Genomic DNA, 17,241 nt, shown 5'->3' on the forward strand with positions numbered 1-17,241 from the left:
TCGTTGTGAATTGATAAGAGAAGAGAAAAAATAGACACCGAATTCCATACCCTTGTGCCGTCTCTCGCGAGAAATTCCCCCTTTCGTGAACCTTTTGATAACGATAGCTCTGCCACGTCACCAGAGCGTGGTCTTTGATAAGAGAAGCGAGAAGATACGCGATGGAGGACGAACGAGGGTCGATAAACGGTGTGGGAAACCCGGGAGTTTTGAAAGAAATAAAATATTTTATTTCGCACAACTATGTAAAATTCCTGTTGTCATCATTCACACGTATCAAACATCCACCACAAAAAAAAAACGCCACTCTTTGGGGGTATCCAAAATTTCCTTTTTATTTGCCCTTTTGTCCAAAAACAAACACTGTTGAAAAAAGGTGTGAAAAGCTCGCTTAATCTTCATGCACAGGGGGGCCGGCATAGTTCTTGTTGCCCCAGGCCCAGTACCAGATGCCGGAAATCGCCGTCGCGGCAACGAAGACAACGGGGGCGTAGTTGACGGTCTCGGCGGTGACGGGGATGACAGTCGGCATACAGAACAGCGGCAGAGCAAGCAGGGACCAGGCTGTTTGAAAACGGGGGGTAAGCATGAGAGCAGAGCAAAGAGGGTTTACGATTCGAGAAAGAGAGAAGATTACATACCAACAGTGACGACGTTGCAGACGGCACCAAGAGGGCCGAGGAAGAACTTGCCCTTGCGGACCTGCTTCCTTCCACTCAACAGGCTGATGGCGACGGGAGTTGCATAGGAAGCAGTCAAACAAATGACACCCACACCAGAGAATGCGTTAAATGCGGCAGGGGAACCAAAGTAGATGACTCCGAGGATAATCTGAACAGCCATGCTGAGCATCATGGCGTTGAGCGGCACGTCGAGCTTTTTGTTGACCTTGACCCACCACTTGGAGCCGGGAACGGCACCGTCACGAGCAAAGGCCCAGGTGCAACGAGACGCAGCAGTTGTGCAGCCAATACCGCAAATGATGGCAAGGACCATGATGGGAATGAGCAGGCCAATGGCACCGCCAGAAGATCCAACGGCCGACTTGATGATTGGGGGCACGGGCTGAGCGGACACGAGTTCGGCGAGCTCCTGCAGGTCGGGAATGACGAAGACGAGGGGGATGAGGAAGAGGAGGCCAGCAAAGGTGTTGATGAAGATGGTGGCAACCATGGCCTTGGGGACCTGGGTGGCCGGATCCTTGACTTCCTCGCACATACTGGACGTTGCGTGTTAGTTTCCAAGATGACGACTCGATGAGGAACTATCAATTGCAAAGGATATCACTTACGAGATAATCATTCCCGTCGAAGAGGTGGCATAGGCGGCGTGAAGCAGACCAACGCAGAAAGACCAGCCACTGGGCCAACCGGAGAAGGACTCGAAATGGCCAAACACCCACTTGGCCTCGTGACGGCCGTGTTTGGCGAGGACCAGAATGGTGATGAGAATGGCAATGACACCGGCAAAGGTCCAGAAAACGGCAGCAGTCTGAGCAGCAAAAGTTAGCACATTGTTGGGATAAGTCCTGGGGCAGAAGGAAAACTATTTCCCTTGATTCTGCAAGGAATTGAAGGGAAAAGGAAACAGCAGGACAAGACTCACATCCAACCAAGGAAGCCATTTGTTGCCGAGAGCAGACACAGCATTGCAGAACAGCGTCAGAGCCAAGAAGATGAGGAACACCTGCCAGGTTTCACCGGCAAAGATGCCAACGCCGGGCTCCTTTTCAAACACATTGATGCAAGAGACGAAGAAGAGCGTGGTGCCAAAGTTTACGGCCAGGGTGATTGTGATGTTGCCAACAACAAAGAGCCAGCCGGTGATCCAGGATGCGATGCGCCGCCACTTGGGAGAGGCCAGCATAAAGGCTTGGTAGTAGACACCTGAGGAGAAGAGCAAGATATGAATTAGCACGTTGCGCATTACAATTACGAACAATTATACGAGATGTTCTGGTTTCTTGTCCGGGAACGGGATGGGCTAGATGTTTATTACCTCCGGCAGTAGGATAGACACTGGTGATTTCACCGAGAGACACGGCGACGCAGACAATAATGAGTGACACGAGAACCCAGCCCCAGATGATGTCGACGGGACCGCCTCCCACCAGCGGGTAGTATAGCGTCGTGGCGAGACCGTACGGGATAGAGGCGAGGACAAAGGACATGAAGGCGACCTGGGCGGTGGATCGGTTGCGCGACAGCTCGGGGGTGTATCCGAGGGTCTCGAGGAGGTGATCGGCCGAGTCCTCGACGGTGGAGAGATTCTGGGCGGTTTCGAGCTTGGAGTCGACGAGGCCCGGCTTCCCTGCCGGCTTGTTGGCCGAGGAGGAGGAAGACATTGTCGCGGGTGAGGAGAGAGGCCGCCCAAGAGTATCACCAAGAGAGAGGAGGGTGAATGAGGGGAAAGAGGAGAAGAGGTGAGAAAAGAGAAAAGAGAAGAGGAGGAGATGAGGAGGTTAAAGAGGAGAGAAAGAGAAAAAGAGGCCGGAGTGGTCTAGACTTTTGCGCGTGGGAATAGCGATAGACGATTGTTGAGAGATTGTGGCGCCGAAGCTCATGCAAGTAAGCAGTGCAACCAGGATGCTGTCATGGCCATTAAACGAGGGTTCGTTGGAGCTGAGATTTCGGTTCGGTTCAGTTTGGTTTGGTCCAGATGGCGAGACTAGGCCGCATCCGAAGATTGTCGCGTGCTTCGTTTCGGGGGTTTGGGCCAAAAAGAGGCTGAAGGCGGAAGCGGAGACGTTGAAGAGATTTGCTGCCACTAATCAAAGAGGCTATTCTCTAGTATATATTGATGTTATGAGTATGTGAAGCAGAATCTCGTAGGGGAGAGTGAGAAAAAGAAGAGAGGAAGAGGTGGGAAGAAGAATAAAAGGTGGAAAAAGAAGGTTGAAGAGTTTAAAAAGGTAGAGAGAATTACGAGTCGAGCAAGTCGGCAAGTACCTGAAAAGCTGAATGTATTTTTTCTCGGTTTTCTGGGCGGCGGGGCCTCGGCCAGTTTCAGCAGCAGTAGAAAAACTTGGCGTTGATCGACGGTGTGGGCGGTTTGGCGCTAGAAGTAGAAGAAATAGAAGACGGGAAGATGCTGATGTTTCAATTGCTGATGAGTTTATTGTTTATGCGTTCTGAGATCGTCGTACAGCCGAGATGCAGGGACTGATTTGGATCATCGGCATGGGGAAGATGTACAGAGAGTTACAGTTACAGCGGTTACAGGGCTGGAGTTCACTGATAACAGCCAGTAGACTACAAACCTGGAATACACATCAACTAACTGCCCTGACACATGCTTGCTCTCCCCCAGAGACAGAGACCAGACTCCAGTTCCCACTCCGCCCGTGGAGACAAGAGCCCAAATTTCCCATCAAAAAAACCCCCATCATGGGATTATGGATTCTTGATATCATGGCGCCGCCCATTGGAGCCCGCTGGAGCCTTTTCCCCAGGCTAACGACCGGCCTAGGCTGGATTCATCAGGGGGAGGCGACCAAAGGCAATCTTGGTTCAAATGTTCCTAGGGGGGGCCCTTGTGTGGCTTTCAGTGGCTCCAGGCGGCGTCGTTGGTGGTTGGTCCAGCGCTGGGCCCGAGAGGCTAGCGGACGTTGGAACCTTGAACACCTACGTCAGAACAAGTTTGAACACTGGCGGCCATGGCCGAAGGGGGGGAGGAATTGGAGGGATGCCGGTGGTTTTGGAGGGTATTGGAGGGTTTTTGATTTGTTTTCTAGAAGGCCTGGGGGCGCTATAATACGTAAGGAGGGTGTAATGGCGGGATCAAATTGCTTAGGTTAGAATGCTGACCGGCGGCGGCGACTTTTTACAGCACTGGAGATTTTCCCAGATTGACTTTTATCTTGCTTGCTGCGAGATGGATGGGGCCTTATTTCAGTGGTTCATATGGACCAGCCAACAGGATGGATGTCACCAGTAAAAGACAAACAAACAGACAAACAAACTAGTGAATTCACATACAAGGAATATCAATATGCATCTATCCCAATAATCTCATAAACAACGAGCATCAAATAGGGAAAAAGCAACTGACACAATCACCAGCAGAGAGAGAGACAAAAGACCCGCAAGCACATGCAAATCCGTCCTCAAAATGGCTACCTGTACCATGTTCGACGCTAAACCGTTTAAAAGTGTCGCTCGGTGGGCCATTCAGGAAAGACTGCACGAGCGCGCTAAGCCGACAGGGAAATGGCCCGGCCGCTGGTAAATTCAACAATTCGAGTCTGGCCCTGGTTGATGTGATACGATATGATGCCTGTTGTGCTGTTATCTGTTCTTTTTACGCGGTATGGCCAACTAATATTAATGGTTAATGGTACGAGGATATGCCGAGCTCAATCTATCTTGTCTCTTTTGTGGACTGAAAGGATATCGTCGGCTACAGAAATGCACATTGAACCTCGAGTACACGCGATGGAGTCGTCCATCCACCACTGATCCTACATACATAGCATCTCTCCTCCGTATTTACGAGCACGACTACATGCCGTCTTCTATACGAGTACACACCGCATGTCTTGGGTCGCATCTCGTAGGAGCTATCATAGCTAGCTATCCTTCTTATAGCCTGGCCTATCCTCTCGTCCTCTGCCCATTACAACCCGTGGTCCATCAGGGTCTGGACATCTTGCCATCGCCTCGGCCCATCTGTCTGTCCACATCAGAGCAGAGCTGTAGCTTTTGCTCGCTTGTGTACTCGTATCATGTCTTTGTTTCTCTCTGATTTTCCCGTCTTTTCTTTTTCTTTTTCTTTTTCTTTTTTCAATCAGCTCTCATCTCGTCTCTTCTCACTCCTCATTCCATCTGCTCTTTGTTTATATGTGCTCGCTGTATCATTCTCATATCATGTCATCGTCATGCCATCAACTAAAAGTACTAGTCACGTATATGTAGCTCTATATCGATATATCCAGATTTTTGTTTTTGGGCTCCCCTCATTCTATCCATCTATTCACGCTGTTCCGTCCCTTCACCCCATCCTGTCTCTCTCCCCTCCCCATTTCTCCCCCTTTTAACGAGTCCCCCAAATCAACCCCGTCCACCGTTGTAATCAGCGCCTCCAGACTTCCGCAACAGCTTCACAAGGTCGTCCTCCTTGAGCTCCGACCGCTCCTCCGCCGTAATGGCCAGGTGGTGGTGCGCCAGCGCCTTCTTGACGTCGCCGCTCTCCACGCTGACCCGCGCTTTTCGCATCACCCGCGTGTTCTTGCCGATCCACACCGCCAGCACAAACTTGACGCGCGTGCTCTCCTTGTCGTTGGCGTACTCGATCCGCACGTAGCCGTACTGCACCTGCTCGTCGTCCAGCGCCGCCACGAGCTCCTGAAGCCCGCCCGTGCCCGAGGCGGTCAGCGTCAGCTTGTTGCCCACGGCCGCCGCGTACGACAGGAGCATCCAGTTGGTGTCCTTTTTGTCGTTGCGGACGTCGTCGTACGCAGCCACGATATCGGGGGCGTCGAGGCCAGACATGTTTGTCTTTTATCTTCGTTTGTAAATGCCGGGGCCGGTGAAGTGAAGTGACACAGCAGAATGAATGGATTCGCCGATCCGGAACTTCAAGATATATCGGCTTCGGAGCTTCGGGTTGGATCTGGATCGAAGGGCACGTGCGGGACCTGCGACAGAAGACGGCCAGTTAGCATTGCCATTTGCCATTGCATTGTTTTCTGTCGATCCGCCGCTTTTCTTCTCCCTGCTCAATGTCTCAATGTCTCGTCTTACCTTGCAGACTGGCCAGATGGGCGTATTCCAAAGGGTTGGGAGAGCAAAAGGGCGGGGAAGAAATCTGGCTTAGTACATGTATGTACGAATCGTCGGTCACGGCCTCCACCGACAGCCCCCTTTCGCCCAGCTAATCGATTACATACAGCCGCCTACCCTAGACTTGGCCAAGATGTTGGAATCTGTAGTGCATGATCCCACTTGTCAAGTGATAGAAAGAAGAGCATTGCCTTGGAATCGAGTAGAATACAAGTTTTTCAATTCCTTTTCTAATGGGATGCACAATGGAATTCCTGTGATCGCTTCGTGTTGGTATCTCGGTCCTGTCTTCTTCCATTACAGTCTAGTAATGCCCCTCCACACTAAAGGATTCAACATCCATGCAACATGATCGCCAGTCCCTGCAGATGCACAATGCAGTATTTGGAAAGTAAAGTGAATGTGGCCATAGTTTCAACATCGTCGAGATTATAAACTTCTCCTTGTACTTGAGCAATATTTGTCCATGTTTAATCTAGTTGCCCGGCTCATTCAATGTCCCATCCAGCAATATGCATCTCCAACCTCAAAATCCAAACGCCTATATCCCATCTCATGGTCTATCTGTGACAGAGTTTCCAGCCCGTAATGCCCGTGAATCAAACGCAGTCTTGAGAAGAAAAAAACACCACAACAAAGAAACATTATCCGTGCCCGTTCCTTCACCAATTTCACGGCTCCTCCAATGCCCCCTTCACCATCTCCCAGCACTTCTTCATCCCCGTCCCCATATTCTCAGCGTCAACATCCCCTCCAGCCACCCACCGTCTCGGCTGGTCTTCATCCTCTACCACCGCAGCATCATCTCCCACCTCAAACAAGTAGACATGCATCGTCAGCTTGATGTGCGAGAAAAGCCACGGCACGTTCCCTAACTCGCCCTCACACGATATCTTTGTCTTTCCACGGCCCTTGTCGCCATTCAGTAAGTCCGACACGTATTCATGGGCCAGCCGCTCGCGCTTCTTCTTATCCGACTTTGTCGACGGCTCGAGCAATTTGCTGGGAAACTCCCATAGTCCGGCGAGTAGACCCTTGAGAGGACGGCGGTGGATGAGATAGTGGCCGTCGCTCCGGCGGATGGCGCACACAAGCGTTTCTTCTTCGCGGACAGCCTTTTTGACGGCCTTGACGGGGAATCTGCGAGCGTAGCTAGTGATTGTGTCCATTGTTGCCTTGGAAGTGGCTGAGGTTGTTGATGACGGAGAGGGTGAAGGGGATGATGAGTTGCTAACGGGTTTTCGCGTAAACGCAAATGCTGCCAGCGTGGGCTGCTTGCTTTTCTTTGCTTCCATCTTCTTTGCATTGCTAACTTTCTTGTCCTGGGTCGAGTTTTCGTCGCTGTCGCCTTCGGCTTCGTCAAATTCTTCGCATAAGATGCACAAGTCTTCAATGTCGACTACCCTCGGAGACTTTTCCTTTGACTTGTTCGCTTTCAGTTTGCCTTCTTGATAAACGCGACATGTCGATGTAATGGGACACTGAGAGCAGTTTGGGTTTGGTGTACAGATTGTACTGCCCAGCTCCATCAGCGCCTGACCCCATCGTCCCGGTCTGTCGTTGGGCTCTGAGCTTGTCCTGCCGTCGTCGCTGTCTTGCTCGGCCGTGGCTTTGACAATTGCATCTGCCGCGGCCCAGATGGAGTCGATGACAGCCTTGCCCGTCTTGATGTTGCCGTGTATCCCCAGCTGCCTGCTCAGTACTCGCAGCACGTTGCCGTCGACCATTGGCTCTGCGCGGCCGAAGACGATGCATGAAATGGCGCCAGCGGTATATCTCCCAACGCCGGGCATCTTTGCCTCAAGCTCCTTTGCCGAAGATGGTAATAGGCCCTTCATGTCTGAGTCGCTAACTGCCAGCTTTGCTGCTTCATGGATTCTCGTCGCACGGCTGTAATACCCGAGTCCGCTCCACGCAGCAAGCACATCTTCTGACTTTGCTGCCGCCAGGTCATGGATTGTTGGCCATTTGTCCATCCAGCGGCTCCAGTAGTCAATCACGACGGCCACTCGAGTCTGTTGCAGCATGATTTCGCTGATCCATACCTCGTATGCGCGCTTCTCGAGCGTCTTTCGAAGCTCTGCTGGATCCGATATCGTCTTTGGGTCGACCCAGGCTTTCCGCCACGGCATGGACCGTGATTGACTGACTGAGTCAAACCACGAGAGCAAAGCCTTGCGACCTTGAGATCCAACTTGCTCATCCAAGAGGAGGGGCCTGTGGTATAAGACGGAATGCCGGCGTGAAGGTGGGAAGCATGTCTCTTCCTTTGCCGCTTCTCTGGCCTCTTGTGCAAAGAGTCTCTTGCTGAGGATGCCGTCGAATTTGACTGAACGCAATGCAGGAGCTGCTACTTTTCGTCTTTTGGCGTCGTTCTCTGGTGGGATGTCTTCCATGTCAACTTCATCTTCAACTTCGGCCTCAAAGTCAGAATCGCTGCTTGACGGCGTGGCATCTTGACGCTTTGCTGCTCGAGAGACGGAGCGAGATGAACTTCTTTTGTTTGCTGCTGAAGATGCTCTCGCGGGCGGTCTTGAGCGTTTTGTTGCAGGCATGATTTAATTTATTCCTTGCTATCGATTGGCAGCTTTGAAGCCTGATTTCGTTTCTGTTCGTCCATGAGAGGAAGCTGGTGAACCGCGTCTTGGCTTATCGTTATCTGAGTCGCGACGCGCACGGACCACCCACTTGCTTTGCGAAAACACCATGAATTTGGCATCATGTGAATTGTGTGTGTAGTTTTGATGCTTCATTATCTATTGTGAGTGGAAAAGGCTGGACTCGTAATTATCCTTTTAATATTTCAATAGAGAGTATGGAAATTGTCATTCACTCAAAATAACTGTATTTGGCTTCCATTGACGTCAACTATTTCTGTCATTTGTGCGTGTGCAGATATTTGGCGAGGCCACCTATACTAAGTTGCTAAACTTCGAGGTCAGCGCTTTCGTAGAGATTATATTATGTATTTGCAAGCCTAAAATCCCTCTTTTAACCAATTCTTCTCCAACTCCATCAGAACCCAAGCAACATGGCCGCAATAGACACCGCCGCTGGAACGGCTTGCACATACAAAATCCTCTTGCTCGCCGTTGCCGCGCCATACACGCCCGCCACTCCCACGCACCCCAAGAAGAAGAGCCTGATCTGCGCCGCAAACTCCTCCACCGGATGGGCCAGCCCCCAGAACAGCCCGGCGGCGAGGAAGCCGTTGTACAGGCCCTGGTTGGCCGCCAGCACTTTTGTCTTGGTGGCAAAGTCTGGGGCCAGCTTGAAGGCCTTGTGGCCGCGCGGGGTGTCCCAGAGGAACATTTCGAGCGTGAGGATGTAGACGTGGATGGCACCCACGGCGCCGGTGGCGATGTTGGAGATGAGAGGCATTGCTGTTTAATTGCTTTGTGGGAGTATCCTCTGATTACTTCTTGTTGTTCTTGTTCTTGTTCCTGGAGTCTTGTCTGCTGGAAACTAACTAGCAAGTTGGTGCTATTAGACCCCCAATGACTCGATTGGCCGAAGAGAAGATGGGTTCAGCTGGGACAACTGTGGCTTTCGGGGAACCAAGTCTCGTAGGCGATTGGATGAGCTCTAGTTTCGTGGCGTCGTACTTCGTATTGGCTGCGGGACAGAAACCGGCAGAAAAGTGAGTCGAGAGAGAGTGGAATTGGTGCGAATGCAAATCAACTTGAGATTCAATTTTGTCAACAGCTGGAATAGACGCTAGGTATATGACAATGAAGGCTCGTTTGAAATAGTAACACAGCTATTTTTGTCTTACTCTTTTTCACGGAGAAAATTTAACATTGCATCGGACACAGCGACATCTTACTCTATGCGGCAGCTTGAAAACCCTGTACTACGCCCTTTCAAACAAGATGGCGGGTCTCGTCGCACTTCCCGTGTCAGATCGGCTAGTTTCCTATATTAAAAAATGAACGCAGTTGCTTTGGTCGCCGGTAGTGAGGTAGAGATGCCGAGGCATGTCTCGTTACGGGAACTTGTACGCGTTATATAGTGAGAGTGGCTGAAAATCTTAAGACGCGACCCAGTGATACAAACACAAGAATACTCTGCACTGGCTTGAATGCCAGCTTCTTCATGCTCAATAGTAATAGATAGACGGGGACTTGGCAGGAGAATTCTGCTAGTCGTTATCTGGAAAATGCATCATGCCAAACCAGGCACCTTAACACCCAGAGTCTTGAATGCTGGAACCGCAGGGAGCCAACGACTGAATATTGCTCTTGCTTGTAATCAAAGCGTCTTGGTCAAGTTCAAGACTTGTCTTTCAGCTTGCAGGGTCATCGGTGGCTCTCGGAGCGAGAGCCTAAAGCCAAGTCCGGCGGGATATGGCGGGATATCGAGGGTTTAGCCGGTCCTCGTTGACTAACGCGCCGGCGATGAACCATATTCTTACGTGGTTATGTTCGGCTGGCGTGTTGAAGCATCGCTTGCTATTGTACCGAGTAATTGGTAGGGCAATGTGATAATTTTCTGAATACACGTACTCCGTAGTACATGTGGATTCACCGCCAGCTGCTTTAAATGGTGACGTTCCACTGGACCATTATACATGTACTTTCGGCCGAGTGTCTAGAGCGAACACTCGGTACTCCGGAGGGTCGTTTTCATATTACCTGGTATCGGTTGACGTAGATTGATAGTCGCACGCATATCATAAACGAAGTCGATAAGTCTTCACCCTTGATAGAGAGATAACAGACCGATATCGAGTTGATTGTAAGATAATACTGCATAGATCGCTGCCACGCCTTATCAGTATGCGCCAAACCAACATCTCACCACTTGACCCCCTCGCAACTCTAGCTGAACCAAGCTCACGTTGCAACAAGTCCATCAACGCTCGAGCTATTCATTCGGGACGACGCTTCCATCAGGCGCCGCCGCAAAAACGTCAAGCCACTTCCATGTTTCCGCTGTTGTCCAACAGCGGTCATCTGGCTGAAAGCTCCATGCTGATATTGGGGGTCCCAAAGCGAAATGGATAGAAAGGGGGCGCACGAGAACAATACAAAATGTTGAAGCTTTCAATAGCGTCCTTTGTTAGACCCACGATGCAAAAAATGGAAAAAGGGAAACAAGAGAAAGGAGGAATGGAAGACGAGTAAAGTCAAGCCCGTGTCATTCTCTCGTATTTGTCAACGTTCAGAATGCTCACAACTCTCTTTTCAGTCTTCTTGAAGAAGCTCGTCTCGTGCAAGAGATGCAACCCCATTCTGTGGGGGACCAACCGCAGGGCGCGGCCAGGTTAAATTCATACTGGGGGCTTTCACCAAGCGTCGGCCGCGTGCGGGGAACCCGCAGGGAGGACTCAAAATAGCAGCCGGAGTAATAACCGTCTTTCATAGCAGAGATGAAGCTCTGTGAAGGGCGTCATGAGCTTCTAGTTTCTCGTCCCGGATTCTCCATAGCTCTATGTGGAGCTCCAAGGTAACATCTGCTGCAGCTAGTACCATATCAATGAATTTCTCCATGACTTGTTTCCAAGACTTGACAGCTCTGGAGATAATGTATTGAGGATCTCGCTTTGCTGGCCCGAGGCGGGACCCCCCTACCTCTTCTCCCAAGCTCTTTTGGGGACCCATACGGGCTTCCGTGGGGGGATGAGCCTACGCCAGGCCTCGCCGTGATGAAACGTTCTGATCAGCACCTGCTCTGTCACCGCCGACGATGAATATAGATAGGCAAGAGTGCGCCAAGAGACGCCTCGCAACGTTGGGGTGGTACACGGGGGGTTGGGTTGGTGGGGTTTTATCGTCGAGCGTTCGACGCTGGGCTGACGACGAGATACGATACGGCCTGCTGGGAGTAAATGATGATTCGGCGAGCGAGTCTGTCCGGCGGCGTTAGGTGTTTGAACAGAGGCCTCGCTAGATACTGTATCTTGAAAGAAAGAAATGCACGCAGATAACGAGATGGTGTGGGCGCGTGAGCAGTGCCGATCAGGGTGTAGCGAGCAGTTCGGATAAAGGCATCTAGAAGGAGGAGGTCGGAGCTACTCGAGAGGGAAAACTGACCAACGGCAGTGCGTGGATTGAGCAAGAATGGCCTTGTCCTTGTCCCTTGTTCATGCAGTGAGCCACACCTCTTGTTGTGATTTCTTGTTTTCCCTCGACTTAGATTCAGACAAAACTCACTGCTTATGCATGAGCCCCGGAATATTATGTGATAGCTCACAGTGTCTGTCTGTGAATAGCTATAAAGATCAAAGCCATGTATTGTACGGAATAGGACGGTGGCTTCCTGCTAGTACAATGTAGACGTTTGCACAAAGAGGGAGAGAGAGACAGACGACAAGACTCCAATCTCTCTCTCTCTACGAGTATGTGCCAGGTTCGGTGAATTGCCATCATGTTGGGGGTCAGCCGCCAGTCTGCATCAAGATAAGCCCCAGGCCTGTACATGCTCTGCACATGTACGAGTACTCGGTATGGCTTCCGTGCCTGAGGGTGATCGTGGCTGAGTAACTTCAGATCGATTTCCGTTCGATAATGAAACGCCAGTTGAGCCTCATTCAATATGCGATACACCCACGCATACATCTGTTGCATCATCCCTTTGTGAAGCCCTTTCCCCTTGCGTGGCGGACGAAACCTCGTGGAATAGCGGACCAAAGTCTCACAATCCACCGGTGAGCTGCCCATTCACCACAGCTAGACCATATACGGCACTTTTTGCGTATGCATTTACAATGCCTTTTACCCCATCTCTCCGCGTCTCCAAAAAGTCTTGCCGCCGCTAGCCTTAGACCCAGCTCAATGGTTCGAGTGCTTATTGATCCCTGGCGCTCGGTGGGGGAACAAAAGATGGGGGAAAAGAAACTTGCGGAGGGCCAGCAAGTTGTGGCGCTTTTGGCCTTGGGTTTTCTTCTTCCGAAGGGACTGAGACATTGCGGACGGAGGTGATAGGGCTTTTGCTGCCGCTTTCGAACCAAGTGGGCGAGGGATTGCAACCTCCATCTTCGTGCCTTGGTTACATACCCTTGTCCGGAATTGGGCCTTTGCCTCGTGGCTCTTCGTGGAGCATGGGGAAGATATAGCCGTACTTCGTACAGTTAGTAGCCTTGGTTACCTATCGCTGGACTGCGCGAAACCCATAAAGAGATCTCGGCCCGCTGTCAATCTTGCGTACATCCATTCCCTTCATCAGCCTTTCCACCTCTCCCTTTCCCTTGCCGGCATCCGAACGCTGCTCTTGACTCGCAGTAGCGCGCAGGGAAACAGCAACAGATATCAAGGAGAAGCGACAGACGCGATATCAGAGCAATGGCGGAGAAGGACGAGTCGCGGCCAGAGCCGGTCATCGACCATGGCTCGATCAATGGCGATCACATTGACAAGTCGGCCATTGGAAACGTCACCGAGGTCCAGGGCAACACACACTTCCACGAGACAGTCTCTGCGGCGCCTCTGAATCCCTGGTCGTGGACGAGCATTCAGCTCTACTGTATCCTCCTCGTGGCGGCGTTGAACGCGACATCATCTGGTTTCGATGGTGTAAGTAAAGAGACTCTTGCATTGTCGTCGGCAAGACACGATGACTGACCGTTCAAAAACAGTCCATCTTCAGCTCCATCAACGCCATGACTCAATACCAGAACTACTTTCATCACACGGAGCTCGGCTCTTCTACTGGAATGTAAGTTTCGTCTTGATGCCGACTTCTACCGCCCGTCTACTGTATCTCACACGGTCCTCTTTACAGCATCTTCATGATTTACACCATCGGTAATATGATCGGCTCTCTCTTCACCGGTCTTATTTGCGACCAGTTTGGCCGTCGCGCGGGTATGATGACCGGTTCTCTGTTCATCATGGTGGGTGCCATCGTCCAGACGGCCGCCAAGTCTGATGCCTACCTCCTCGGAGGTCGTTTTACCCTCGGATTCGGTGTTGCCATCGGAACCTCGTCTGCGCCTACATACGCTCTTGAGCTGGCTCCGCCCCAATGGCGAGCCCGAGTAGTCGGTTATTACAACACCTGTAAGTAGAGCTTCTTGTTAAAAAGGGGGAGTTTCTTATACAGATAACTAACATGGAGATGATACTTAGTCTTCTACACCGGTTCTATTCTCGCCACCGGAGTCACATATGCCTCTGCCAAGAACAACAGCGAACTGGCCTTCCGTCTCCCCATGGGTCTCCAGCTCATTCCCCCGTTCTTCATCTTCATCGGCGCACTTCTTATCCCCGAATCTCCTCGATGGCTCACCGCGACGGGTAAGAAGGAACAAGCTGCTGCAATCCTGGCCAAGTATCACGGAGGCGGTGACACCAACCACCCCGTGGTCCAGCTCGAGCTACGCGAATTCGAGGAATCGATCGAGCTGCAGAAGGCATCCAACCTTTGGGACTACTGGGCGCTGGTCAAGGACCACAACGCCCGCTGGCGATTCACCATGATGTCCTTCATGTCCTTCTTCGCTCAGCTGTCCGGAAACTCCGTTTTGACTTACTACCTCCCTTCCATGTACAAGATTCTCGGCATCATCTCCGTTGAGCGCCGACTGCTCCTCTCCTTTGCCAACTCTATTGTTTCTGCTACCGGTGCTGTTGCTGGATCTGCTACCAACGACAAGATTGGTCGTCGTACCAAGCTCTGGGTTGGAAGCATCGTCCTTGCTGGCCTGTTTGGTGCCGTCACTGGATTTTCCGCCAAGTTTGAGCACGGCTCGGCAGGCATCAGCACGGCCTTTAGCAACGCTGGTGTCGCCATGGTAAGTGATGCTCCGTATCATTACTGTGGCCTGTGCTAACATTGTGTGCTTCTAGATCTTCCTCTTCGGCTGTGCCTACTCCTTCGTGTACACTCCCCTGACTGCCACTTACTGCGCTGAAGTTTTGGCCAATCCTACCCGTGCCAAGGGTATGGGAGTTGTAAGTTTAGCCACATACTAACGACATTTCTCTACATCTGTTCCAGTTGCTGACCACATCTTTTCTCACAGCACGTCATCATGTCCAACTGCGCCAACCTCTACAACACCTACGTGACTGCCGTTGCTCTCGAAGCCATCAACTGGCGCTACTACCTCATCTTTGTCGGCCTTAACCTCATCTATGCCTTCATTTGGTGGTTCCTCGGTGTTGAGACCCGTGGCCGCACTCTTGAGGAGTTGGACGAAGTCTTCAACGCCAAGTTCCCGCCGCGTGCTGCTCTGCAGAAGCACATCATGGTCAAGAGACAGGATGGCCACCTTGCTGGTCTGAGCGACAACAGCGATCTTCCTGAACAAGTTTAAATGGATATTGCCGCAGGCGGTGTTGGGCTTTGTAATACCTGGAGGTGAAGCCGGAGAGTTAATTGCCATGAAGCGGAGGCTATATTTACTAAGATTTTATATGCACGATTAATGATAAGAAGAAGTAGAAAGCGTTTGCTTGGTTACAAGTATTTATGAATGTCATTTACTCTGTTTAGTCTATTGTAATGCTTCCTGAGTGCTAGTTCGGCTCATCTTGTAGAATGCCGTACATATTTCCATGGCCTGAGAGATAGCTCGCCAGCTCGCTACTATCCTGATTATGCCCTTCTTGCGATCCATTCAGCTTGATGATATCTTCAATGGCCCATGCTACTCTCTCTGCGGCGATTTTGGCCCCTCCAATGTTCGGTGCTGCCGGCCCAAGCTGAAGAGCTCCCAACCGTCCGGCCAAGAATAGAGGCACGCCGTCTTTCCACATAAGATCCTCGCTGATGCAAGGGAATCCGCCATGCCCATGAATGGGATACTTTTGTAGCATGGTTTGCAGGTATGGTAGGCACGCAAAATCCGTCTGGATTCCTGTAGCAAAGTATATGTAGTCAAAAAGAGGCACCTCCGCAATAGGCGGCTCTGTCTTGATGGACCAGAAACGGGATCCGTCTATTTCTTTCAGCTCCGCGTCCACCAAGTTTGTATTGGTGCGAAGCTCGATATGGCCGGATGCAATGTATTTCTTCACTTTCTTGTGGTAAGTAGGTGTGAGACTGCCGCCGCCGCGGGCCTCCTTTATAATCTGGAGACGTTCAATATCCGAGTCTGCGGTCCAGAAACGCGCTTGCTCGGCGTTTTTGTATTTGCCCATCCATGAAAGATCGACGTCAAAATGCTTGACGCGCATGGGACCTCGCATGAGGTGCCATATCTTGGTGACACCCCTTTTCAGGGCGAGAACGGCGAGCTGGGCGGAAGTAAGGCCGCCGCCAATGATGAGAACATTCGTAGAGCGGCCGGCGGCGATGCGCGATTTGACAATGAGGTCGGGGAATTCTTTGATTTGCATACTGTGGCATGCTTGAGGAGGCACACCGCTAGCTGTGAGAGGAGCTGATGGGAGAGGAGGGATTTTGGGGGTATTTGCAGGGCCGACGGCGAGGACAACGGTTTTGGCGTAATAGTGTCGAGTTGCGTCTGTAGTGACAGTAAACAGTTTTGCACCGTCTACTGAAACGCCTCGAACTTCACCGTAGTCGATGTCTTGTAGTGTCTCCTTGCGAATGAGCTGCTCTCCAAGATTGTATCGTCCGGCCACATCCATGCAATGATCACGAAAGAGGGCTTGAGATGGTGTGTAGTAGTCGTTTCGTTCTCTAAGGTTGATGGAAATCCTTGCTTCTTGTCTGGTACTCTTTTGTTAGCATATTGTATATGGCAGGGGTTGAGAAACAGAAAAGCAACATACTTGCCACCGCAAACTCGGCCCTTGGCCATCTTTTTACTTGCGTGTTTGCTTATCTCCTTGCCGACACAATTGCGGATCTCGACCAGCTCATTCTCTCGCTGATGATGATATGCATGCGCGAGAAGCGCATCTCTATCGAGGGGATCCACGTGCCAGAGCATCGGGCTGCGCAAATGCGAAATGTCGTACATCTTGAAAAGATGATTCCATCGGCCCAACCACTTGTTATCCGTGGCGTCCAAGACGAGCATCTTGTACTCGGGTCGACAGTGGCAGCTTTGGGATATTTTGCCGCTTTTTACATGTTTAAGGTTGACGTTCTTTCCGTATTTGCCGATCCAATGGAAACGGCGGTGTTCTTCGTCCGTGAAGAGGGCGGCCGGAGTGTGTTCACGGAGACGAGAGGCCGTGGAGAGGCCACAGGGACCGGCACCGACAATGATGACATCGTATACTTCGTCTTCCACTTCAGCCATGGCTCTTCAGTAAGATTGATTTAAATTGGCGTGGGTTTATTCCGTGTAAAAGAGTTGGTAGCTGTTGAGACTTGAACGAGAGATGCTGCAGTGTCGCTAGACGACGGATGAAGTCTGGTCCGTCCATTGCTTCTGCTATTATCTTGTTCATCGCTGAGAACCTTGATGGCAAGTTTCTTTGTCTTCGTAATAGCAATCTACGCATTCATCTCATTTGTTCGGTAAGCTTAGGCCTGATAAGATGTGCAATAAGAGGTTGCGTGGACCTTGATGGACTGTGGGGGAAGCCATCAAGGTTGCTCG

General features: G+C 51.2%; 6 protein-coding genes across 6 annotated transcripts; 1 reads left to right on the forward strand and 5 right to left on the reverse strand.

Moving 5' to 3' along the window:
* Positions 1 to 391: 391 nt before the first annotated feature.
* On the reverse strand, positions 392 to 2,344 carry T069G_06197 (amino acid permease domain-containing protein; the record flags this gene model as incomplete). The annotated part of the gene is made up of 5 exons (XM_056173407.1): positions 392 to 564; positions 642 to 1,219; positions 1,292 to 1,491; positions 1,606 to 1,886; positions 1,999 to 2,344. 5 exons carry the CDS (start codon positions 2,342 to 2,344, stop codon positions 392 to 394), a joined length of 1,578 nt encoding a protein of 525 aa, XP_056030265.1.
* A 2,704-nt stretch (positions 2,345 to 5,048) lies between these two features.
* T069G_06198 (cofilin/tropomyosin-type actin-binding protein domain-containing protein) lies at positions 5,049 to 5,489 on the reverse strand (the record flags this gene model as incomplete). Its single annotated transcript, XM_056173408.1, has 1 exon — positions 5,049 to 5,489. The coding sequence occupies one exon, from the start codon at positions 5,487 to 5,489 to the stop codon at positions 5,049 to 5,051; it is 441 nt and encodes a 146-aa protein (XP_056030266.1).
* Positions 5,490 to 6,451: 962 nt separating this feature from the next.
* On the reverse strand, positions 6,452 to 8,335 carry T069G_06199 (NUDIX domain-containing protein; the record flags this gene model as incomplete). The annotated part of the gene is made up of 2 exons (XM_056173409.1): positions 6,452 to 7,334; positions 7,380 to 8,335. The coding sequence occupies 2 exons, from the start codon at positions 8,333 to 8,335 to the stop codon at positions 6,452 to 6,454; spliced, it is 1,839 nt and encodes a 612-aa protein (XP_056030267.1).
* A 460-nt stretch (positions 8,336 to 8,795) lies between these two features.
* T069G_06200 (uncharacterized protein) lies at positions 8,796 to 9,161 on the reverse strand (the record flags this gene model as incomplete). The annotated part of the gene is made up of 1 exon (XM_056173410.1): positions 8,796 to 9,161. One exon carries the CDS (start codon positions 9,159 to 9,161, stop codon positions 8,796 to 8,798), a length of 366 nt encoding a protein of 121 aa, XP_056030268.1.
* Positions 9,162 to 13,063: 3,902 nt separating this feature from the next.
* On the forward strand, positions 13,064 to 15,039 carry T069G_06201 (sugar transporter domain-containing protein; the record flags this gene model as incomplete). Its single annotated transcript, XM_056173411.1, has 6 exons — positions 13,064 to 13,294; positions 13,357 to 13,436; positions 13,503 to 13,780; positions 13,850 to 14,514; positions 14,570 to 14,674; positions 14,746 to 15,039. The coding sequence occupies 6 exons, from the start codon at positions 13,064 to 13,066 to the stop codon at positions 15,037 to 15,039; spliced, it is 1,653 nt and encodes a 550-aa protein (XP_056030269.1).
* A 202-nt stretch (positions 15,040 to 15,241) lies between these two features.
* T069G_06202 (l-lysine 6-monooxygenase (NADPH-requiring) domain-containing protein) lies at positions 15,242 to 16,938 on the reverse strand (the record flags this gene model as incomplete). The annotated part of the gene is made up of 2 exons (XM_056173412.1): positions 15,242 to 16,400; positions 16,463 to 16,938. The coding sequence occupies 2 exons, from the start codon at positions 16,936 to 16,938 to the stop codon at positions 15,242 to 15,244; spliced, it is 1,635 nt and encodes a 544-aa protein (XP_056030270.1).
* Between the last annotated feature and the right edge of the window lie 303 nt (positions 16,939 to 17,241).

Source organism: Trichoderma breve, chromosome 3 (genome assembly GCF_028502605.1).
Source record: "Trichoderma breve strain T069 chromosome 3, whole genome shotgun sequence".
Taxonomy (NCBI): domain Eukaryota; kingdom Fungi; phylum Ascomycota; class Sordariomycetes; order Hypocreales; family Hypocreaceae; genus Trichoderma; species Trichoderma breve.